Raw genomic sequence first — 24,805 nt, forward strand, 5'->3', positions numbered from 1 at the left:
TAGTGGACTGTTACTAGCGGGTGCTAACAACTGGGAATTCTGCTGCAAAGCTGGCCACTCCACTGAAAGTGGCCAGCTTTGCCGCAGGGTAGACGGCGTCTACCCTCTGTTGATAGTGGGTAGACGGCGTTTACTCTCGAACCCGAACTGCCAGCCTAGCGACTGATCGATTTACACACACTGCACACGAGATTGATTTAGAATGCATAAAACTAAAACCAAAAGACGGACTATGGAAGGGGCGGGACAGCCTCTAGTTGTAGCCGGAAACTCGATGGAAATGGCGCAGCCATCTTGGAATGTTATTGCAAACGTTTGATACTTATTAAAGAAACCTAAGTGAAAATGAAATCATAGAAAACAAGTAAACTAATGTTTTCCTACTAAAGAATCAAGAATCCTGTATGTTTACGTTTATTCTTCTTAATTTGGAAAATAAAATATACATTCATATTTAACCAATACTGTTTCACATGAGATTGTAGATAACACCCGCACCTTACAATTTGATTCAGTCACGACTCGTTTATTCTAGAACAAGATAAAAGTTCTAAGATGACGCCGGTCGCAGCGAGAGGTGGGACTCTCGAAAACAAGGAGGGGGTGGAGGCGGTGCGTACCTTGGAAAACACAGGGAGATTGAGCTAGATCGAGAGAGATGCACAGGCAGAAAAGCATCCCGGGTGGCGGTGGCGACGGAAGCCGGTTAGATGCTGACATCCCGGTAGTCGTAGAGTCAGACCATCAGGGACTTGGGCTGAGATCCTAAAGGGCTCAGAGGACGTGACCACCAAGACTGGGGTCCCCAGAGACAGAGGCACCAGCAGCCTTCAGTCCTGGAACCATGACTTCATTGACTACGGTGAAGAGAAGTCACAGCTTGGGGTACAGCCCTGTGGGCACCACGGAGAACACCAGGGCGGTCGCAAGTGAAGGCTCGGGTGAGTTACGGGGAGCAATAGGAGGTCGTGGTGGGGATAAACAAGTATTATGGTTTGTAGGTTATAGAGGAAATATATTGGGAAGTAAGAGGCAAATGGGTGAGAAGAGGTGAAAATGCAGAGGCGAACGAGGGAATTGGTGGGAGCAAATACAAAAATACCCAGGTGAATGGAGGGGAGCAAGAGTAGTCCAAAATCGTGGGGAACTGCGAGGAATAGGAATTGCGTACAGAGGCGTGAAATAACAGTAAATAGTCGGGAGAAATTAGAGGAACCGGAAGAAATAGAGGGAGATAGCAGGAATAATAAAGGGAGCATTTGAGGAGAAAAAGGAGATGAGTGGAAATAGCGGAGGACAACCGTTGAGAATGTTGTGGAGCAGTAGTTGGAACATAGTGGAGAGAAATAAAAGAATGGCTAGGAAAACATAAAGACATTAGGAGGAAACAAAAGGAAATGGGGCGTGATAAAGAAAAACAATATAGACAGACTTGTGGGATATAGTGTGAAATGAGGGGAAACTTGAAGAGGAAGGGACATTAGTAGGGGAAATGTAGGGGGAACTTGGAGGGATGTAGGGAAATCTGTTGGGAAGAAACCGAGTTGAAACTGTTGGGCAGAGACGGAGTGAGGTGGTGTTGGGGAAACTAGGTGGAAAGGATGGGGGAGAGGTTGGTGAACGTGTTGGGGATAAATAGCACCTAGAACCGCCAAGGGGCGTGGTGGGGAGAAATATGGGGAGCGGTTCTTAACCTGTGGTACGGTGACCACTGGGGGCAGCGAAGCCTACCCAGGGGTCCATGACTGCTTAGAGAATGAAATAACATTAATAGGTTAATACTGTGTATGTAAATACATAAGAAAAAACCACTGGTATAGAGAGTGGTGGGCAGGGTAAGTGGATAACAGATGGGTGAACTGGAAGAAAGGCCAGAAAATTATGCATTGAAATTTTTTTAAATAGAGAGGGAAAATAAAGGTTACAAATATGGACTTGAAGCACAGCTGTTTTTGGCCTCGATTGACCCCGTATTCCTGGGCCATATTAGTCATTAATCAGCCGTGCACACTGAGCGGCGAATTAGCTACACCGATCTTGCCTTCACGTCAAGGAAAGTGATACGTCATTATATGAACCATGCACATTCCTGAGGGTGGAGCTGCCAGTACTCACCACACTGGATTTTTGTAATTGAGTTAACGTTTTAATAAAGCATTGTCTTGTCCAACTCACAAAAGTCATTGGTCTGTGGTGACTGGTATAATCAAAACAAGTCTGTGTAATCACTCTGTTTTGGCATAACATGCATTTTTTTTTAACTCCGTGCTTAGCGTCTTGAATTCCTGTAAGTGCTCTTGCTCTAATATGTTACTTAGTAGTACTACTACCGCCCGGTCTTGGCAGTGCTGCAGTCCTGTAGCTTGCTTGCATTTTGCTTCTGTAACACATTATGAGGCAATACGCTATCCTGTCACTGATCTCTTGATTTCTGTGACCGTCTGATGGCAGATCCGCTATCTAACGATTGTCTCAGCTCTTGGGATTTTTGTAACAATCTGTTGCAGACGCGACTTAAAGTATTTAGTCGGTCTGTAGTCGCTGTTGGTATTTCAGTTAGCGGGCGCCATCACTGCATACGGTGCCACCTACCATTCTGTGTTCTGAATTGTGTAACTCTTGATTAGCCAATTGCAATCCTGACACGTTCTCAAAACTGTTGTAATGTCTCTATTTGGTAAGTACTAGTACTGTCCTGTATATCTTTTTCAGCTCTCAAGATTTATGATTCCCCTAGTAGGTGCCTGTATAACTTTATCTTCGTCCTCGGACACATCATGTGATTCAGTTTTAGGCTGGCAGCAAACCTGTATTGTCTGGTTTTATCAGGTCTCATGAGTCTGTAACCCTTTGTTGTGATAATTGCCATTTTGTTTTTCGTGCATTTCTCAAATTTCTTTTGTTTGGTTGACCGATCTACTACAGTGGCGATTTCAATAACTTTGTTAGGCTATGCAGTTATCCTTTCAAGTTCTTTAAGTTTTTGCAATTTCTGTAACACTGTATTTGTCAGTATTGTTATCCAGCAGTCTCTCATTTTTTGTGGTTTCCGTAACGCTTTGGCGGGCACTAATTTCATGTAATTCTTTCACAATAATTGGTAGATTCGCTATCCAGTCAGTTTCTTTCTCTTCTTGGCAGGCAGCAATGAACCCACATCCCTGACCCTGGTTGTTAGTAATGCTCTCAATGCATGATACAGTAGCTCTTTTATGCCTGGGATGTAGTATAGATAACGTATGATACTCTGGCAGTTACATTTTTTTCTGTATTTGATTGCTGCTTTCTTCATGAGTACTCATCACTTTTGCTTTCTGTAGCACGTTGGTTAGAAGTTTTGTTATCCTGCCATCTCCCAGATCACACGATTTCTTTTGGACTTGACTGGTGGTGCTGGTATCCAGTGACTTTCTTGTGGCTCTTAATTTCTGTATTTTGTGTATGATAGCACTTTCTTGTTGTCTGTTTTTCAGCAGAAAGTGATTTCTGTATTTGTTTGGTAGTGCTGCTTTCGTGTTGATTTCTCACGAGCCTTGTAATTTTTGGTACATTGGGGTAATAGTTTTGTTGTTCTGCAGTCTCATTGGTATTGTGAGTTCTGTAACACGTGGCTTGTAGTAATACTAGTCTCGATGTGTGTATGAAGGTAAATGTTTAAGTTTTACTGGGAAATGTATATTAAAATGACTCCCATACAATATATCAGATGGGGTCTAAAAAAAAACCAAAACGGCATTGGTGATCTTTCCTTGCAGCATCGTTTGCATCGATTGCTTGCATATCGTGGTTGCATTGTTGGCAATCACTGGTGAATTAGCACACATCTATACCATACTGGGCAGCAGGGATACATTAGGATGTGCTGCAGTACAATTTTGTGCATGGTGGCAAATGGTGATAGCAGTGATGCATGTAATCCTGGCTAGGATCTGACCCCTTAAGCACCACGTTTACATACCTATGTAGCTGTGCACCCTACAAAAGGAGAATAAACGTCTCTTAGCAGCCAGCTGACTCAAAGATTGAATAATACGTGAATGTGTATTACCTCCAAAACTTAGTCCATGAGCAAAATGTGCAAGATTTTTTGTTATGAGACTAATATGGCACTTCTTCAAAACTTTTTTTTAATTTTTTTTTTTTTTTAACATACACCTTAACCTGGTATGGTTTAGGTTGTGTAGTTGCGCACCAAGAGCCTGTGTGCAGTGTTCTTGACCAGATTAGTCAGTACTAAAAACATTCAACAGCGCAGGAAAGGATTCACGTACAACACCCTCTCTTACTATGCCTCATCCCTTTGCTGATTATTCATAAGCAACCTTAAAGCTGTTGGGGTCGTCCAGTTCCATAAGGCTTCAGAACACTGGGCAAGACAAAAACATGGCTACAGTGGAACACGGTTAACAGCATCAGTGAGTACAAGAATGTATTTTTCCCCTGCTGTTGCATAGAAAACTGCTGGTAAGATGGATCAGAGACATCAAACACAGTATTAGAAGTTTTTGATTTCTTACTGCTTCAAATTTGTTTCCCATATCTCTTCCAGATGCTGGTGGACTTTCCAGTTGTCCTACTCGGTTTCAGTCCTCTCCTTTAGGAGCCTGATCATTTCGGCCCCTCTTCAGCTGGCACCTTGGTAGGTGTCTGCCTCCCTGGGCTAACTTTCGACAGCTATTGACAGACTCGTTGCAAGTTTGTGGTGCCCCTCGAGCAATCAAATGTGCAAGTCTACATGGGCGGTCTCATCACACTAGTGTTCGGAATCAACTCTGGCCCATTTACAGTAGCTATATCCATCATTGCTAATTTCTTAAGTAGTGTAGTCACTTAAGGCAGGTCTTACAGAATCATCACAACTCAGAGGTCTACAATATCTCTGAATCACAATCATAATGGAGGTCAGTCTTTTGGCAAACACTGGTTAATCTGCAGATCACTCCAGGAATTAGGATGAGTAGGCCTCCTTTATCTAAATATTCTTCTCTCTGGGATGCAGTGTTGAAAATCTTGGCCTGGTAATTCTGATACAGCATTTTCCTTATTGCTTTTCACTGTTTTCCTCAGATTTGTACAAACTACAATTCCACTAGTTCCCACTTAGAGGACAAAGCTATGTCTCCCGGCTTCTCATCTTGTTGCAATTTTTTTCCATCCTTTTTCTACACAAGTTTTGATAAGAAGTTGCACCAAGAAAGAGGAAGGACTGGCTTTCCTATGACTATTTATAGGTTCTTTATTAATACACCTATATTGTGTTGCTAGGTAATTCTGCTCCAGTATTTTCATGTGTTCTTTTTTTCTTTATCTGAATGTTTTAATTTTGGCTGCTCTTAGCAAAGAAAAGTAGCAAGAACGTGATGCATAATTCTCACATTAGTGTCTTTATTAAAGTTAGGACTTTACTTGATTAACAACTTGAAAAATCCCAGTTTTCTAGCATGTACCAGTTATGGTGTTCTTATGCCCTGTGGTTGGTGCCAGCTAGTTTTAAACATAACTGTCTCTTCCGTTGAAAATCGGAAACCAGTAGATTTCATACATTCATCTGTGCGTTGTACTTAATCCGAAAAATCAAAAAAAAAATCTTGCTTTGTTGGTGTTTAAGTTTATATATCCTGTATGATTTTTTCACCAGTGTGTGGAATAAATAGTTTCGTTCTTGTCCCAATGGTGTTAGTTTATATCCCGAGACAATTTGCAAGAGTTGTAACTTTTCTATGCCATTCAAATTGGTTTGAAGACAGGCTGTGGATGCTTACTTTGTTCAATTCATGTTTTTCATATCCATATATTTGATACAGAAACCATAACTGTTGCATATTTTTTAGGCAGTGAGGCTCTAGGGCAGCAGTTCTTAATGTGCCTTTTGTGGACCCCAGTGACTACTTGAAGCTTGGGACGCCAGTCTAAGCGATAGCTATGATTTGAACCTCTAAAAAATACACAAAAGCCAGAAAAAAGTAAATCTCATACACATTTATACATAATTAAATATTTAATTCACAAGAAATAGAATTAAAACATTGTAATTTCAAAGGGAAGGTTGGAGCTTTTCTAATTTTTTTCTTTCTGAAAGATGAAGCCAGATGTTGAACTCTAGCAATAGACTTAGCCTTTTTTCTCCTAATATATGCTCTTTTTTTGTCATAGCCTACCAGTGCTTTAATTGAGGTCACCAATTGTCTGTGCTAGATTCTGTTTTCTGCACTTGCTTTACTGTCCTAAGCCAAGCTAAGGATACCAACTTCATTTTTTAGCCTCCAATTTAATTTTTTAGCCTCCAATTTAATTTTGCTTAATGTATGTATATTTTATTGATTTGCTAATATTATTTAATTGTGTGAATATTCGAACCCCCCCCCCCCCCCAGGGTAGGTACAGGCTAAGAACCACTGCTCTAGAAATTCAAACATTCAAGCGAATATACTTCATGCTGTCACCATTTCCTTTCAATGTCACCTCCTTTAATGGTTGATACATTTGTTTTTCACATATTTGATTTCTCATTTTTGAGGTTTGGTGATTATATTGTGAGCATTTCTTGGTCAAATTTGATTAGAGGTTTTTATTGTAGATGGAAGATTTATGCTTTTTATTGCAGATGGATGATTTATGCTGTCCAATCCATTTGTGAACTTTCTTGCTATTTGTCCAATGATAATTTTGGAAGATGGCAATTTTATCATATAGCTTATAGATTCGGTATTGACATTTGCTTAAGTGTTAATGGGATTTGCCCATCTGTCTTTGGATGAGATGCATATGTTTCTTTGATTGTACCAGGCCAAATTAAATGATTGATGCTTGGGACGCTTGGAAAGTTTTGATGTGCTTACTGGACATGATATTTGTGTTGTGTCCGAGTCTCTGAATCTGTCTCACAGTTCGGCTTTCTATTGTAAACAAAAAATGGTTTGTTCTTTGTAACTACACGTGTTTCAGGATTGCTTTTTTCTATTTTCTATTTTCTTCCCAGTATTTGTTTGATCTACGTCGTTTGTGCTGTTTCTGGAAGTTTACAATTAACTTGATCTTGTGTTTTTTTTTTTTTGGTTTTAGTGCTTGCTTACAGGTTATTCTTCCTTGAATCTCTTGTAGGATTTATGGAGTAATTCCGCCCTGTTTAAACCTCTATAACATTTCTCTTATACATTGTTCAAACAATGCCGTTCTGAAGCAATTCATACCACTTGTTGTAGTTGCCTGTATGTTTGATACTTATTTTGTGATTGGTGTGAACACTTTTGGGTGATATATAATGTATTTTGTTTTGGATATATCGATGCAAAGTTAATGCTTTTAGGGACATGTATATAAAAAGTGTAGCTCTGATTTTTGAATTGTGGCTGTCAATTTAGTTGAGTAGTGTTCTTCTTTCAGAAATTCGGAAAAATCAGATAATTCTTCAAGTATACCTTTACACATTGCCAGCATGTCCTCTATATAACATCACCACTGTTTTAGCATAGGTTTCAGTTATGGTTTTGTAATGTATGATATTATTTCAAGTAATGCACTTGGATATTTGTTGGTGGTGTTGCTGCTCATCACTGTTCCAATTGTTTGTAGCTAAGGTTTTACCATTTAAAATGTAATAATCATTAAATGGTTGTAATGGCAGTACAGGATAGTTTGAAGTTTTAATTTCCAGATGTTTTTGAAGTATGCATGCAGTAGCTTGTAAGTCGTCTGTGTTTGGAATTGAACCATATAAGTTTGTAGTCAAACTTTCATTGCTGCTGATTTGGATTGCTGCCAGATTACGTCTGTAGTATCTTTGATTAGAGTTGGTATGAATTTCAAAATTTTCTTTTAGATCTGGTTTTATCAAAGACATTTTAACTTTAGTAAAGTTATAGCAGCTATCACTTCTAAAGAAAGGGAAATCGTTTCTTCCAGAAATTAACTTCAGAACTGCTCTTCTAGTCCTCATACTCTGGATCTGCATCTGGATTGTGTGACTCCCTGTTCCATGGCCCCCAGACTCCACACTTGCACCCCTTAAGGACATCCTGCTCTCTGCCAGGGCCTGAAGAAATGTGATCTCATCTCCCCAATGCTGAAGTAACTCCGTTGGCTCCCATTGCCTGCCAACACCATCTTCAAAACTAGTGACATTATTTACAAATCCATTACGATCAGCACCCCTGCATATCTTGCAGACAAGCTCACCATATCGAATGCTTCTCGGCACTCTTGCAGCCAGGACACCATCAGACTGCATACAAAGAAATGTAGAAAAGAAAAAACCAAGGCAGCAGGCGTTTACCTTCTATGCAGGATCTGGCACAACATTCCCAATATCTATTAGGACTGCTCCAATTTAGGAACAAGTTTAAAACTCACCTCTTTAAAGAACACTGCATCACAATGCATTAACTATCTAGAATCCAGCCACATGTCCTATTACTTGTTCACTTTATGCTTGTCTTTAACCCTGTACAGTGCTCCATTATCTTGTGGTTAGGTGTGCACTATAGAAATGCCATATACCTACATATATAAATAATGTACTTGGCTATAGGGGATTTCATTCAGCCCTCTTCATCCACTTGTCTGTAATGCCATTTGCATTTTTGAACCACCTACTAGAGCCTACAGCATGGGGAACCGGGTGATTCCCCTTCAGCCATTTGCATACCTCAGTGCGAGTGACTGTATTCTCCTCTTGCACAATGTACAGTTATTCAGAAAAAGGACTTCAACGTAGTGCCAATGATTACTGGTCTATTATGTGCATTTCAAAATCATTCTGCCATATGGCGTTCCTTAAGGCCTTTTGATTTTTATTGAATTACAAATATACTTAATTAAAGGAGCTTTAACCTATTCTTCTTTATCTATCGGTCTGTTCCTCCGTCAGGCAATCTTTTCTTTTTGTGCTATAGCATTCATTATGGAGCACAGTGTCATCCCACGTCATCCATTGTATACCTTCACCAGGACTGTTTTCTACTGTTGTAAAGTATGCATGGGGAGAGCATTCTGGCCAACTGGCCAACTGTACCTGATTCCTGCACTTGTTTCCTGCAGCCCGTTGACCCGCGAGCCGTGTCTGTAAGTTCCCCGCTGCCGCTGCCTTTCTCCATCCCGGCGGAGCAGCGAGGACTACAGCTCCCAGGTGCCTTGGGGCAGGAGCCAATTAGTGAGGGCGCGCCAGGAGGCGTTTAAAAGGCAGCCAGCCCTGCTGACGAGTGGGAGAGCATTCTGGCCAACTGTACCTGATTCCTGCACCCCGTTGACCCGCGAGCCGTGTCTGTAAGTTCCCCGCTGCCGCTGCCTTTCTCCATCCCGGCGGAGCAGCGAGGACTACAGCTCCCAGGTGCCTCGGGGCAGGAGCCAATTAGTGAGGGCGCGCCAGGAGGCGTTTAAAAGGCAGCCAGCCCTACCGCCTCGCGGGACGCGCGCGGGCTGAGCCCGGGCAGAGGGCGTGCCGTCTGTGGCCGTCCGGGGTCGACCAGGGTCGGGTCGGCCTACCCTCTGACATCGCTTCCACGGAAATCTAAGGTACTTTGTGTATTGTTGAATAAATCTCTGAGCTATGGGCAAAAGGAAACACCCGGAGGGCGAGTCTGATCTTACTAGCTCATTACCTGTCAAGCCCAAAATGAGGAGGACTAAATCTAAGAAAAATCGCCACCATGCGGGTGGTAACTGTGTAATGGATCGCATTGATGACATTATGGATGAATGCGGGGAGTTGCTCAATGTCCCCCCAACGCCTGCTGTAGGTGGGAGGAGGGAGGTTACTAGAGGTTCTGTTACGGTCCCTGACATGTTTCTTTTGAAAAAGGGTGGAGAGGAACAGACAAATGGGGTGAGGGGCAAACTGTCCGTTTTTAGTGCTCCTGTTGTATTATCGGATGAGGGGCAAGCTTTTCCTCATAAGACTCTACCTGTCTCCAATCTATCACCTGACATTGTCTGCAGTTATAGGTTTTCTCTTTTGGGTGAAATTGATACTGATACTTGTAGTTCTGCCCTCCCTTCCTCTGTACCTTTGGACTCCATTTCGGGTACCTCTCTACTTGAAGGTAGTTCTACCACTAATCTTTCTGAGGGTCTTACTGCTGTTGAATCAAGTAATCCTGATATGAAATCTCTATTGGTGGTAGTGAAAAATCTTTGCTCCTTGATTGAGTCTATGCAAACCAAGATCGAAATCCTAACGGTTACTGTCAGGAAACTTGAATCTAAGTTGGGTTCTGGCACCTATTCTAAAACCGACTCCCCTACGCCTAGGGGGGTTTCGACCAAGGCCCCTTTAAATGTGGCAGTTAGGCACACCGTGCTTTCCAATCCACCACAAGACTGTTATCCCCCGAGTAATCAATCTAGTTTCTTAGTCTCATCAAGGGTTGATCAATCCTCTCATTGTACCCCGACCACTGTTGGACGTTCTATTAGAGCCCCACCTGGTATTTGTCAGGCTATTAAGCGCGCTGGAGGTCCTCTTTCTGTAAACAAGAGATCTAGTATTAACCCTAGGGGTAACCCTTATCACCGAGTCCAAACCTATGGATCACACACTCGCACTCCTCACTCACAAAAAATTTATATGGTGAATGTCCCTAGTTTGCCTTTTGGGTCCGACCATGAAAGCAGTGAATCCTTGATTAACAAGGTTATTCACTGGATTAGACACGTGAGGGGCTGCCGATCAGTAATTAGAGCTGATATAGCTGGAGCATGCAGGATTTCTCAGGCTGGTAGTGCGGTAGATTATATAGAGGTTATTTTTATTGACCCTACCATTGCAGGGAACTTAATTAATCTCGAGTTCAGAAGCTGTTCCCCGGATTGTTCTGCAATCCAAATGAGGTCCACTCCTACTCGGTTATCTCGCCCAGATGATCTTTCCAGCCCGTCTGTGGGAGAGTCATGTCTAGAACAAAATGACTGACTGTCTAAAGAACCCACTTTACCTGTTCCCCCAGCTTGTTCTTCTTTATTTAACAAAACCCAAAATACTGAGTTGGGTACTTCGGCCAGTGCAGAAATTCATGGTCTTACAGTAGATTTGGCAAGGATAAACCAACTGAGTAGCATCTCAGAGGCCCATCAGGTAGATAGTGTAACCTATCCAGAGTTTGGGACGCTCTTGTCCTGGAACATTGCAGGTTTAAAATCTAAGCTGAAGGATCCATACTGGGCATTGTTTATTAATTCTTATGACGTCTGCTTATTCCAGGAGACCTGGCTACTTGAGGCCCAGTTTCTTCCAGGATTTTTAAACTTCAATGTTCTGGCAGTTAAGGGCAAAAAAGGGCGCCCTTCTGGCGGTCTTACTATTTGGATCAGACAGGACCTTGGCATTGTTGTTAAAGAGCTTCCTACTTCGCATCTAGACATCCAGCTCCTCAACCTCAAGTTTAAAAATGGAAAATCACTGGACATCTATAATGTTTATGCTAGAAGTACCGGTGGAAAAAAGTCTGACACAGTAGCTCGCCTGGATGAACTTATGCTTCTTTATTCCCAGCACTCCCATGTAATTTTAGGTGGAGATCTTAATACTACCTTTGAACCCCTACTTGGTGTTGATTGGAGCATTTCGGAGGTTGAGGTTAGTCTATGGGGTGTTCCAAAACTAGATTTTTCGAACCTGTCACTCGTTGGTCTGAACTGGCAATCCAGATCAGCGCCCTCTGTTTGAATAAAGGGCTTCGTGCAACAACTGGCAGGTCTGAGCAAGATAAATTAGGGTCCAATACTTTTAAGAGTGGCTCACGTGCTAGCAGAATTGATTATATCCTGCTATCACTAGATCTATGGGATGTCCTGAGGGGGTATGGTGGTTATAGATAGATTGGAGAGTGATCATATTCCTCTCTCTCTGTCTACCTTGTTTTGGGTGAACCCCTTTGCCCCTAATGATCTCTCTCCTCAGTATCACCAAGATGTAGTTGTCGCAAATGATATGTGCCACGTGAAATGGGCCAAGGTAGCTCAAAGTCAAGAATGTCTTACCCGCATTTTTAATAGTTTAAAGCTTGCCACTAAGGATTTAGGGGTCTTGTACAACCAATGTCCATTGGAACCATCCTGCATACCTGGAATATCGATCCATGACTCCTTTTTAGAACTTAAAGATATCTTTGTAAGGCCCTGCAAACCATCTACGCCTAAGTCTGACCCCTCGCCACGATGGTATACTGTCGAGTGTAGGGATGCTCGCGCGAACCTGGGTATCGCCCTGAAAACTGGCGATAGTATGAAAGTTCGCTCTGCTAGACATGCTTATAAGCAAGCAATCTTAAAATCTAAGCGAGCGTGGGACTACCAAAGATGGCAGGATCTCAGGGAAGCAGGTGCCCAAAAGGACATGAGACGTTTCTGGTCCGTCCTAAAGTGGGGGAATGGGGGTAACCCTGATAAACCCCAAAATTGGGTTTCGCAAGACGCATGGGTCAAGCACTTTGAGTCACTCTATGCTGTTGTAGAGGATTTGTCCGCATCCCCCAAGTATCAATTTACCTTTTATAAGGAAGATCCTTTCACCTTGGGTGACGTTGCTAACGCCCTCAAACTTTTGATTCCAGGAAGGGCCCCTGGGATGGATGGAGTCCCCGCAGATATTTTTCTGTGTAATAGCGAATTTTGGGGAAACTATATCCTAATCTTAGCTAATCTGATTGCCAGAGGTGCCCCGATTCCCACTTCCTGGAAAGGCGCCAAAATAATTCCGGTGTTCAAGAAAGGGGATAAGTCCCTCCCTGCAAATTATCAACCAATCAGCCTGATTGATACCATGCAAAAAATCCTAGGCAGGCTGATCTTGAACAAAGTGCTGGATTGGGCTTCTGAAAATGCAATTCTCTCCCATTTACAAGCAGGTTTTAGAGCCAGAATAAGCACCATTGATCAGGTGTTGCATTTTGCTATGCTGTACTGGAAGGTGGTTTACTTGGGGGGAGGCAGTCTATATGCTGCCTTTATTGATCTTAGGGCAGCCTTCGATCTTGTCCCCCGGGCATCTCTATGGGCTGTCTTCGATAAGATGGGTATGCCACCTGTGCTAATTTCCCTTATCGCTAGACTTCATGTAGATAATTTTGCACAGATTAGGTGGGGTGGTGTAGGTCAAGTGACTAGCCAGTTCCCTATCCAGAAGGGGGTTAGGCAAGGCTGTGTTCTTGCTCCTACCTTATTCTCCTTGTATATTAATGACGTGGCCAAATTACTAATTGATGCAAACGTAGACGCCCCCACATTGGCAGGTGCTAAAATCCCTATTTTAATGTTTGCCGACGATTGTCTCATTATTGCCAAAACCCCGAGTGGTCTACAGAACTCCTTAGGTATTTTCGAGGACTTCTGTTTAGCCCGCGGGCTTGAAATAAATATTTTAAAATCAAAATTTATGACCATCAACCAGTCCAAATCTTTCAAAGGCAAAATATTTATGAACAATCTGCCATTGGACTAGGTTCAAGATTTTATTTACCTAGGTATTTGTATCCAACATGATTTGGGATGGAAAAAGCAAGTAGATTTGGCAACTCTTAAACACTCACAACTCTCCGGTGCACTGAGTAAAGAACACATCCAATCCTTGACCAAACCTATTGATCCTGCACTTCGTGTGTATGATGGCAAAGTGGTTGGTGCTGTGCTCTACGGAGTTGAGTTATGGGGATTTGATAATTTACACAAACTGTCTACCTCTGAAAATAGATTTCTACGAAACCTTACTAAACTACCTCAGAGTACTCCCCTGTGCCCTCTGTTTTATGACCTAGGAATGAGACCAATAGCTTTAATTGCCTCGTTTCGCCCCATATTGCATTGGCGGCGCTTATGGGTCACTCCAGAACTTAGCCTCTTGGCCTTATGGATATTATTAGATTGGACACCTTCCATAAGGTTAAGTGGCTCCGTAGGATATATGAGTCGCTTAAGGACCTGGGCCTAACAACCTTGTGGGAGGATCCACTTAATGCTAGCTTTCCGCCTAAGCAAGTTTTGAAGGCTTTGTATTGGGAAATGGTGGCTACTCTAGTTTACAGAAGTACAGCCCCGCTCTCTTTGACTGGTGTATTCTTTGATTTCAAGGATACGACCTCATTGGCAACCTTTTGGGATGACATTACAAATCCTCTGGATAGGAAGCTTTATTTTCAATTCAGAGTAGGCAGTCTCCCAGTAAGAGAGTTTTCATCTAGATGGGCCTTGTCTAATGTGCTCAATTGTCCTGGCTGTACTGCATCTGTTGAATCTGTCAACCACTTCTTGTTTCAATGTCCATCCTATGCAATTCCGCGCCGGACCTGGTTAAAATCAATGTGCCGGCAGTTGGGCACGAGAAATGCCAAAGTGGCAGTGCGACTTATGCGTTCTGCTGAAATCCCACTTGTTTATATTTCTGTCGCTAAGTTCCTTGGAAGGGCCTGGGTGATTAGGAGTAAAATGTTGGTTGGGTAAATCATCCTAGACCCTGAAATGTTAATCTTTCTGCAAATACCTTTATTTATTGTTTTAAACCATTTTAATATGTTCTGACTATTTTGTACATATATACATTTTTGTACGCTTTTATGACAATTGTCGAATAAAGCTTTCTTGACTTAGTATGCACATCTGTACAAAAAAGTAGTGCATTTGTTTGTGGTAGGGATCACTGCGGCAATGATTGCTTTCTCATAAGAGAGATGGCTTTTAGCCTGTACATCAGTGTGGCTGCTGTGCAGCATGGCTGAAAGTTAAAAAAAAAAAGAAACAAAATTCTATGCAGTGGCCAGTGCTGACGCATCATGGCACTTCTTCCCCCTAACTTTCAGCTGCGCTGCTCTACAACACAGAGAGAGAGAAATACTTTTATTTTTGATTTGGTTTAAATCCTAAAAAGAGCGGCTTAACTGCTAAAACACATAAAAATCATGAGCAAAGTACAAATTAATTAATAATACTCATTTAAAATTTATGATAAAAGTTTATTTTTTTTATTTTTTTTTAAAACACAGAGTGCAGTTGATTCCTTCGGACTTGTAATAGTGAGTCTAACTATGCGCTATACAGTTCTTATTCAGTATTAGGGCTAATTGTCTCAACTTTTTCACTTTACATGCTTTGCCAGTTAAAGTTCTCTGTCTCTCTTTTCTAGTTCATTTGCAGCTAGACTCACGAACTTTAATGCTTTGCATGCCAATTGTACAGTCGACCCTCCTAAGCATTTTATCACGGCTGATCTGCAGGTCCTTATCTGTTCTTTTTTCATTAGTGGCCGCAAATGTTCTTTCCGTTTGGATATTAGTGTCGGACAAAGTAAGTGGAGCAGTGATTCGTCTCCTTGTCCGCAAAGGCGGCAGTCCGTTGAGGGCCAGGTCTGTTTCCATTTCGGGATTAGGTCTTTGGATGAGTATACTCCCAGTCTCAGTAAGCTCAGTTGCTGCTTCATTCGATTTGATTTGAAAAATGTTCAGAGAGGTATGATTGTGGCTTTAACATTTTGTATGTTGGCACAACAATCCATGCATTGATTTTCATCTTCACTAAGGCTTTGTCCTGTTCATAAGATATTTGATTAGTTGTTTTGTTGACTATTTGTTTAAACTCCAGATAAGATGGTATTGTGTGCCAGGCTTCCTCTAACTTTAAGGCCTCAATCGATTGCTTTAAGAATGAATAAACTGAGTTACTCAATCTGGATTGCCTTTCGACCTCCAGCCAACAATAGTGTGCCAGAGACTCTTCCTCTGCTGCCCGCATTCTCCAATAATATTTAACCAGTGCTCCTTGTCTTGACATGATCTGTTTTTTTAGCCCAAATTCTAATCTGATCCGGGCTTGAGAAATATGGCGCGGAATTGTAAATAGATTTTTAAAGAGACTGGTTTGGGTGATGTTCAGAGCTATTGCATCCTCTGTGTTTAGGAGTTCTGAGCCGTAAGTAATTGAAGGTAAAAATGTTGCTGCCACGACCTTTAATAAATAGGTCGTCGAACAGTCACTGAGTTTTTTTTTTTTTTTGCAAGGTTTTGAATGCAAATAATAGCTGTTTGGCTTTTTGTTTTCAGCTGTTCTTGGTATTGTTTGTAATTGAGGTGGCGATCCAAAGTTACTCCAAGGTATTTATATGTTCCTTCCTGGTCCAAGCAATTGCCGTTGATCGTCCAAGTGAATTTTGATTTTGTTTTTTGTGTGGGCTCAAAAAACACATGACCTTTTTGTGTTTTTTTAAGTTTATGTGTAATTTGTTTGAAGCTGTGTATTCTACTAGTTTGTTTATCAAACGTTGGAGGCCACGATGCGTTTGGAATAGCAGCACAATATCATCGGCATATTGCAGACTTGCTATTCTCACATTCCCCAGTTTTGGGGGATCACCTGGTGTTGAACAAAAGTTTTTATCTAGGTCAGCTGTATATATATTAAATAAACAGGGGGCTAGAACGCACCCCTACAACACAGCTAAAAAAAAGATTGACAAGGCCAATAACTCTCCTGAAGCGAGACCTATTGACTTTGTCAATGCTTTTTTTTTTTTTTTTTTTTTTTAAACAAGTGCCAACCTTTTTACTAGACTGACTCATGAGTATATTATCTCCTCCCAGTCTCTGGTTGTAATTTAAGTCTGGAAACAGTATGAGAGTCCAACATATGACATGTTCCAGGCACTTAACTGTAGTCTGTTTGGTTCTCTGGACCTCCTGATTCATCTTTGGAAACCAAAGGGAAGCCAATAGCCATGTCCATGCCCGTTTGTATGATATGTACGACTATTACACATTAAAAATTAAGCTGTTTTTTTTTTTTTAGACCATTTTTTAAGTAGTCTGAAAGAAAATGAGGAAAAGACGATTGCAGGTATATAGTGTAGCTCGACAATACGAAAGCCCCAGACCGAATGGACTTCTTCATATGTCACCTATACCAATGCAGAAATACAGGAAGTCCAGGTTGGTAATTATGTGTTATGGGCACACGTCTGCTTGGCTGTGGTGGATGGAGAGGATCCTATGGCTATATTGAATTTGGGGACATGCTTATAGACCTGGTTGTTCACAAACAGATGATTAGGCCACACACAGCTCAGTTTCAAGGAGGATAGCACAAATACACACTCTCTATTCTGTTTTCTGTTTTGTGTGAGCACTGCTACAAGATTGTTGCGTCATTATTGGAATACCCACCTGAACCTCTTGTATTATTTCATTGTTTCACATTTAAGACAGAATACAAACTAGTGGTTTACCAACCAAGCCGAAGAAGAGTTGATGCAGCTTTTTACTGAGCCACCCATACAATTGTAAATGTCAGCAAAACAGGTCTCTTATTTTTCTCTCCTTTTGAGCAGCCTACAGAACCTCATGCAGAAAAAACATGATTTACCTTGTAGACCATTTTTATGAACCCAAAATCTGCCAGCGATGCACAAGATACATAATAGCCTTGGCGATCTGGAAGGCTTTCAGGGCTTCATTAGGGATAGGAGATCCTATACAAATGCTACAATACCTTTATGTGTTACTTCGTGACTACCGGTTTCTGACAAGCACGGTCTCTGTGAGTCCCTATTCCCCACCTCATCTCGTAGTCCTATCTTAACCTCTACTTCTGTTGGTGGTTATCTTAGGCCGAGCAGCTTCCTGTGGTGCAGATTAAGAGGTCGTGGCACGTGCTTCTTGCTATCGACACTTTGCACATGAATGTCTCTCTAAAACATTCGAAAGAGCACATTGTAGCCCTTATTCAAACTGCAGCTTTTGGATAGTTGGGTTCACCGCCAGATGAGTGTAAATAGTCCCCAAGGAAAGTGTACTTCTTAGTATCCTGTTGCGCACATCCAATGCTCATTAAGGACTCTATGCTCCTGGTGTAGCCGACAAGAGCTACTGTGTTAGAAGTACATCCTTATGGTGACTGGTTTAACCTTAACCTTTGAGGAGGGTACTCTCCGGATGCCTGGTGTAGCATGCCCTGTGCTCTCTTTGGAGTGCACCTTTCTAGTGACAAACATAGCAGGCTTATGGCTCCTTAGCGGTGCATTATCTTGTTATTGAGAGGCAGTGGTCATGTCTAGTTCATAAATAGACAAAATAAAAATAAAAGGACACTGTTCCAACAGTAGGGTGCAGACAGACACCCATGTGCTTAAAGATAAAAAGGGGAAAGATTCTAGATTAAATGGACCCACCAAATGAGGGAAAGAACGTGTCTTGCCTCTTGTTGCCCTCACACACCCAAAGAGGTGTCATGCGTCATCATCAGGCAGTTGCTCCTCGTTGGGCCGGCGCTGCAATCCCCAACGGGTCCCCCGAAGGGTCACTTTGGCGGAGATCTTTTGAGACATGCCGATGGTGCATGTGGGTCCAAAATGAGGGTCGCAAAGTGCGTACATCGTGATTTAAAACTGACCAAGGGTTGCCTAAAAAAGTTATTGTGTATAGCATCACCCTTGTCAGAATAAAAGCTCATAAATAGAGTATAATCCCAAGGGGCACATTTGTGCCTCGGTATCATAGAAATGGTCAACATGTTTCACGCCTCTGTTGCCATAAACGGTCGTTGGCGCTTCTTCAGGACCAGGATTAAAAAGTATAGTGAAGTGCACATGAGGAAATATAAAAAAATAGATAAATACCCATAGTACATGTCAGGGCGGGCCATTGTACTGCTCCTGATCAAAACCTAGAACAGAACAGAAAAGAAAAGAAAGGAAGTACATCGGATGTGCATTAGCTTTGCTTAATGCAACATAGTGTGCCACTGCTGTGTGCACCACATACCAATGCCAAGGAAAGAAGTACACAGCACGAGACCAGACAGGGGTAAAGTATCCCCTAATTGAGCACGGGACATGTAAGGAAGGCTCAGGGCCGTAATACGGTGGGCCAAAATTGTCAGGGGGCCCAAACTTTGGGGAGGATGAATACCAGCCTAAACCATAATACATTGTATAATCACACCTAGGGTACCCTAGCGCCAACGACCGTTTATGGCAACAGAGGCGTGAAACATGTTGACTATTTCTATGATACCGAGCTACAAATGTGCCCCATGGGATTTTACTCTATTTATGAGCTTTTATTCTGACAAGGGTGATGCTATACACTAGAACTTTTTTAGGCTACCCTTGGTCAGTTTAAAATCACGATGCACACACTTTGCTACACTCATTTTGGACCCACATGCACCATCCGGCATGTCTCAAAAGATCTCCGCCAAAGTGACCCTTCGGGGGACCCATTGGGGATTGCAGCGCCGGCCCAACGAGGAGCAACTGCCTGATGATGAAGCATGACACCTCTTGGGGTATGAGAGGGCAACAAGAGGCAAGACACGTTCTTTCCCTCATTTGGTGGGTCCATTTAATCTAGAATCTTTCCCCTTTTTATCTTTAAGCACATGGGTGTCTGTCTGCACCCTACAGTTGGAACAGTAGTTCATAAATAGTCAATAAAGTTCATATCTTAATCGACCTTTACGTAATTTCCATTATTTTAACCTTTGGAAGATGCAGTGCATTAAATCCTCTTTTTTTTTTTTTTTTTTTTTTTTTTTTTTAGGTCGCCGCCTCCCAGACAGCAGAGCTGTCTGGAATGCGAAAGACATCTTGGAGACTTTCAGAAATTTGACCCAGGAATGCATTCTACCTGTGGCCTTCTATTGGCTTTGGGGTTTGCAACTCACGTTTTCAGGCTGTGCAGCTTGAATTCGTACTTCTCCATGCTAAAGCTGTGTTTACAGTATTCTTCCACAAACTCGTTTTCTCTAATAAACAGGCCTTTACTTGTCACATTTGTCTCATAACAATTTCTGGGCATTTGAAGACCGAGGTCAAATGTCAAGCTGTGTTTTCATGGTAGAGTTTCAGCTAACTTTAAAGTGAGGATGTTTGTAGGAAAGAGACATTCAGCCTGCTTTCTCTAGGAAGCCTGTTTGTGCCCTTTTTTATTTTTTTTTATTTTAGACATATCCATTGCAAAAGGTATCTCGTTCTTCATCTGCACAAAACATTTGCATACTTTTTGGTAAATTCCTCTTCCTTGGCGAGTCCATCTAATTTGTGAAACTCCCGTTTTAGGAACAAAACCGCATTTCAGTCTCCGCTTCAGCCTAACATATGGTGATCTTGGGCAGTTTACACTGTTTATTGATCATTTAAGGTCAAGCATAGGATAAGATCTTTTCACAAGAAAAACCCAACCAGATTGTAACACAATTTAACAATGGTTGGATTACATTTTATTGTGTAAAGCATAAGCTTTATATATGACGTCTGTGGCATCTCATTTGAGAGAGTAGGATACGTTTAAAGGCTTTTTTAATTTAAGCTTTTGTGTTTGTTTTGCTACACAATAATTATGTACTCCGTCTGCAACTGTGCCTTTTTTTTTAGGAACACATATAATTACTGGATATAAACGATTTCCTCATTTGTCCCTGCAGGCACTAGGGTCATGATTTCAATGGTGCGGCAGGTGCAGTGGCACCGGCGCCAACGGGTCTAGGAAACCCACTGAACACCGATGTTGATATATTTTACTATTAAACAAGCAGTCACAAGTGCAGTTACCTTGCAGGTACTAGGGTCATGATTTGAATAGTGCAGCAGGTGCAGTGACACGGGCCAAAACGTCCAGGAAACCCACTGAACATGGCTTTTTTGTGCTTTATTTTACTACTAAACAAGCAGTCGGGAGTGCTTTTTTGGTTCTTTTTTTACCATTGCACCCAAAGTAACACATAGCCTAAAGCATCGCTGTAATAAAAAGCTGTAACTTATTGGACTTTTCTGTCTACCTACAGCTTATGTTACATGCGGCGCATCTATATGGATGATTTTCCCAGTTTTTTGTGGTCCTTATATGCTTCGGAATCTGGACACACTAACACCGTGGCACAGGCATTCTCCATTCTATAACATTAGCACTGCAGCCGTTGTAAACAGTATTTACATACTTATAACTTACCATATAGCATTCCATAATATTAATTCTCAAAGCCAACAGGTCCTGCCTAGGCGAGATCTATTGGCTTTGTCAATGATTTTTTTTAGCTATATTATAGCAGCGTTAGCTTCAGTGCACCATCATTTGAAAAAAAGCACAATAATGTGGACAGCGCTGGCTGTGTCATACACCATTTTTACATTACTTTCAGCCATTTGCCACGTAGCTAAAATACATTCACAAAGCCACATATGCAGACTTATTGGCTTTGACAATGCTAGTCCTTAATAGGAAATGTTTATCAAACTCTTTTCAAGTTCACTGGGGCTTTCTACGTTCCCAGTATTGTCTGTGCTAATCAGCCCGTATTTTGTGAAAACGGGCCTGTGACATATTTTCAGGCTGTTGCGAGGTGTTTTGTAGCATTTCGCTTTTTGTTTTGCTACTTCTGTCTCTTCCAGTAGTCTGTTATGAGTTTTCACTGCATGATTTGTGTTCCTCTGAGATGTATTTCCAAGTATGTGGTTTCACCTCTTGAAATTCAGGGAACTGACGTTGCTCCTAGGTTCCAGCCGTGAACTCAGTAGAAATATTTTGTTTGCCCTGTTGGGCCGTATGTGTTTCGGAGGGGAGGACGAGGGGTTGGGTCACTATATTGAATGTAACACTTCTGGACATTGAGTACCAGATGCACTTAAACGATGTGAGTACGTTCTCTGCATGAATGCTACCTGACTAGAGGTCTGGGTATGTAGGGTTTCTTAGTGTGTACTTTGCTATTCTGCGCACTCCTTGTTTAGTGCTGACCCCCTGGAGCAAGGTTGGGAGATGCTGCTAGCAGTTTCTGTGTTAGATTTGCTGGTGGATTAAAATAACAGCCTTACTTTCAGATAGTGTAGGCTACAGAGAGAGGTTTTTAGTGCTGCGTGTTTTAATTCTTGTTTAAAACAGTTGAACATGTTTGTTCTGCTATCCAGGCGGTCACATAGTGTTTTGTATTCCATCTATTGACAAAGCCCATGATTATCTCAGAGATGTTCGGTAATCGGAGGCTTGCATTGCTCATTTTGTGGTAAATCACTGTGATGATGTTGGCTTGCCTCAAAAGCCTTCACTCGGACTAAGTGTACCAGGCCAGCTCAACACTTTAAATGACCGCCTGTCAATCTTCCCAACTAACATCAAACTGTCTATTTTTTTCTCTTTGAATGTGTAGTCCTTTTAACAAGTTGTAAAGAAGCTGCAAAAGTGGTTTTAACAGGAAAGTGGGTTGGAGTTCCAGCTGTGCTAGGCAACCTTCAGAGGTAACACAATTGGTGACTTGTGTCTAGCCTCAGAGTGTAATATATTGAGACCATTAATCTCCAGAAACTCTCAAGCTCAGAATTAGTCTTTTTCTGCATTTGTGAACAAAGGTTTTTGCTGGTCACCCAGAGGGCTGTGGTCTTACCTTTAGCTTCTCTGAAAACACTATTTAAATTTCACTTTGATCTGATGTCTTGGTTCTGTACTGGACTCAAACCAGACCCTCTTTTGAATTTGTCAGCATCCTATTTTATTACGTATTGCCTAGGCAGTTCTTGTGCTGTCCCTTCGAGACATGCTATATTCATGATATGGGGATAAAGCTCCGCCCACTCTCTGCCCATTTTTAGGTCTCGCCAAGAGAAAGCACCGCATGCGCTGCTCTCGCTATTGCGAGTACCTTTTGGAATCGATTCTGCCGAGGGCTTTTATGCACGCGCCTGCATGGACAAACATGGCTGCTCTTGCCATTTCTCTATAGCAGACAGCATGCGTGTGTCCGTAGGGACTGTGGACAGTCCCACGCCATTTTGTTGCTATAGCAACGAAAATGCCGCCTCACTCATAGCTCCGAACCTGCGCGCACCCTGCAGTTCCCCCGGGGCACAAGCAGGCATCCACTTCTGTCTTTTTGCTGCGATTAGCTTGTTTATACGTGCTGCTGGACACTGATAAGCTTTCACGGCGCTTTGTTTTTCGGTAGGCAGCTGCATCGGTATACTATTGGGGTTGTATGTTTAAAGCTGTCATAAATGTTGTGCTCGGTGATATCATTTCACCGGACAGCATAAAGCTTTTCACCAAGCTTTCTTTTCCGGTAGATTTGCCCTTTTTAAATGCGCTATCACAAGCATATGTTTTTTACACTGCTCATCTTTTCACAGCGCTTTTTAAAGATGCGCGCACACACGAGCATATGCTTTTTGTACTGTTTACGTGTCGCTGGGCACTGTGGAGCTTTTCACAGCGCTTTGTTTATCGGTACGTTATTTAAGATGAGGATGTGGTCTGTCGGCTAGATTGTCGACTTTGGTGCTGGAAACCAGGCTTCGAGCCTCGGGTCGCGTCCATCATCCTGTGATTCTGGGCCAATCACTTAATCTCCCCGTTCCTGAATGTGTCCTTGTGTATCGTAACCGGTGATCATGTAAAATGCTCCAATACCTTCGGGTCGAGTTTGCGCTATATAAATCTGCAAAAAAAAAAAAAAGAAGCGCACACAAGCGTATGTCTTTTGTACTATTTTTGTGCTGTTGGACATTGTGGAGCTTTTCGCGGGTCCGGGATGTTATTGCACTGGACACTGCTAGCTTTTTACGGCATTTTGTCCTATGGTAGGTTTTCCTTTTTAATGGGCACACACCATTGCAATGCGGAAAAGTAAGGGACAAACGGAGATCAGCTCGCACAGGATCGTATACCTGCGAGTCCGCACTCTTCATCAGCCTGCCAGTGTCCAATCGGGGGGTGTACCCGGGGGCAGGTCGGAATTGTGGGCACCACAGTGATCTCTGCTGAGGGTTCAAGTACGGTATGGGGCAAAAACTTGATACAAATGCATAGGTATCACTGGCGCAACAGCTGCAGTAGCACCGGGACCCAGGAGTACGGGGGGCGTTTCATGACCCTACCATGCATGGATTCAAGGATGTGGCCTAACGGCTAAAGCAGTCGACTTCGAAGCTGAGTAACAGGCTTCGAGTCTCGGCAGGGACACTCAACATCCTGGGATTCTGGGCAAATAACAAAATGTGTGTCTGTCTGTAACGCAGTTGGTAAAGCGCTCTGATACCTTCGGGTCGAGTTTGTACTATATAAAACTCCTCAAAAGTTTGCTGTCTAGTGAGTTGGGGACCATTGTTCTTAACTTGAGCTATAGTTGGTGACAGCCTTGTTACGTGACTCGAAATCTGGGTGGACAAACTGGGTACTGGAGGGGTGGTCACGTGAGAGTAGGTAGGAGTGTGGACAGAGTGCTTTCCACAATCTGAAGGTCCAGGGACAACAAACATGTATGCTGTTCCCCAAGAAGTATGTGGACAAAATGTTAGAGGCGGAAGGAGGGGAATCCTCCTTTTCGGAACTGGAGTCCTCACACAACCAGCAAGCTAGGTGTCCTGCTTCATTATTGGACTTGCTCCTCGTCGGGTCGGCGCTGCAATACCCGACTGGCACCCATAAAGGGGCTCTTTGGCGGAGATTTTTTGTTACTTGCCGTATGGTGCTGTGGGTGTGAGGGCCCTAGGGGACGGTGTAGATGTGAAGGGGTGAGTGGTGTTAAAAAAGGTTGGATAATCCAAAGGTTGGATAATCCAAATAAATGTTTATTGGGGTGGTTATCCACCTTATTAAAAGAGAAATGGAGTGGCTGCTCTCTGGCTTGATGGTCCATTGGAGCGACGCTCAACTCGTGGTCAACGTGTTTCATGTTTCAAGACCAATACTGATCCATAGCATTTCATCAGGACTTAAGTGCTAAAATTATCTACACATGGTGGTGGGTGAAATGGTTCCTACCTACCACTCTTCACAGTTGCGAGCACGGTGTCCCGCCAATCCTAGTAGTAACCTAAACAAGCATTGGCATAGCCAATAGGTCTCAC

General features: G+C 42.5%; 1 protein-coding gene across 3 annotated transcripts in view; it reads left to right on the forward strand.

Annotated features, from left to right (window-relative positions):
- Window positions 1-618: 618 nt before the first annotated feature.
- Window positions 619-24,805, forward strand: part of MCOLN1 (mucolipin TRP cation channel 1) — a 147,398-nt gene continuing 123,211 nt past the window's right edge. The window contains exons 1-2 of one of the 3 annotated variants that reach the window (XM_085654360.1): window positions 633-941; window positions 4,550-4,639. Coding sequence is in view for 2 of the 3 variants with exons in the window: in XM_085654358.1 (XP_085510484.1) it covers window positions 845-941 (97 nt within the window). In the remaining variant the exon portion in view is untranslated. Of the gene's footprint in view, window positions 942-4,549; window positions 4,640-24,805 lie in introns of all 3 variants that reach the window. The other 2 variants (XM_085654358.1, XM_085654359.1) reach the window with 2 other exon arrangements.

The sequence above is a fragment of the Triturus cristatus genome, chromosome 4_1, assembly GCF_964204655.1.
Source record: "Triturus cristatus chromosome 4_1, aTriCri1.1, whole genome shotgun sequence".
NCBI lineage: Eukaryota > Metazoa > Chordata > Amphibia > Caudata > Salamandridae > Triturus > Triturus cristatus.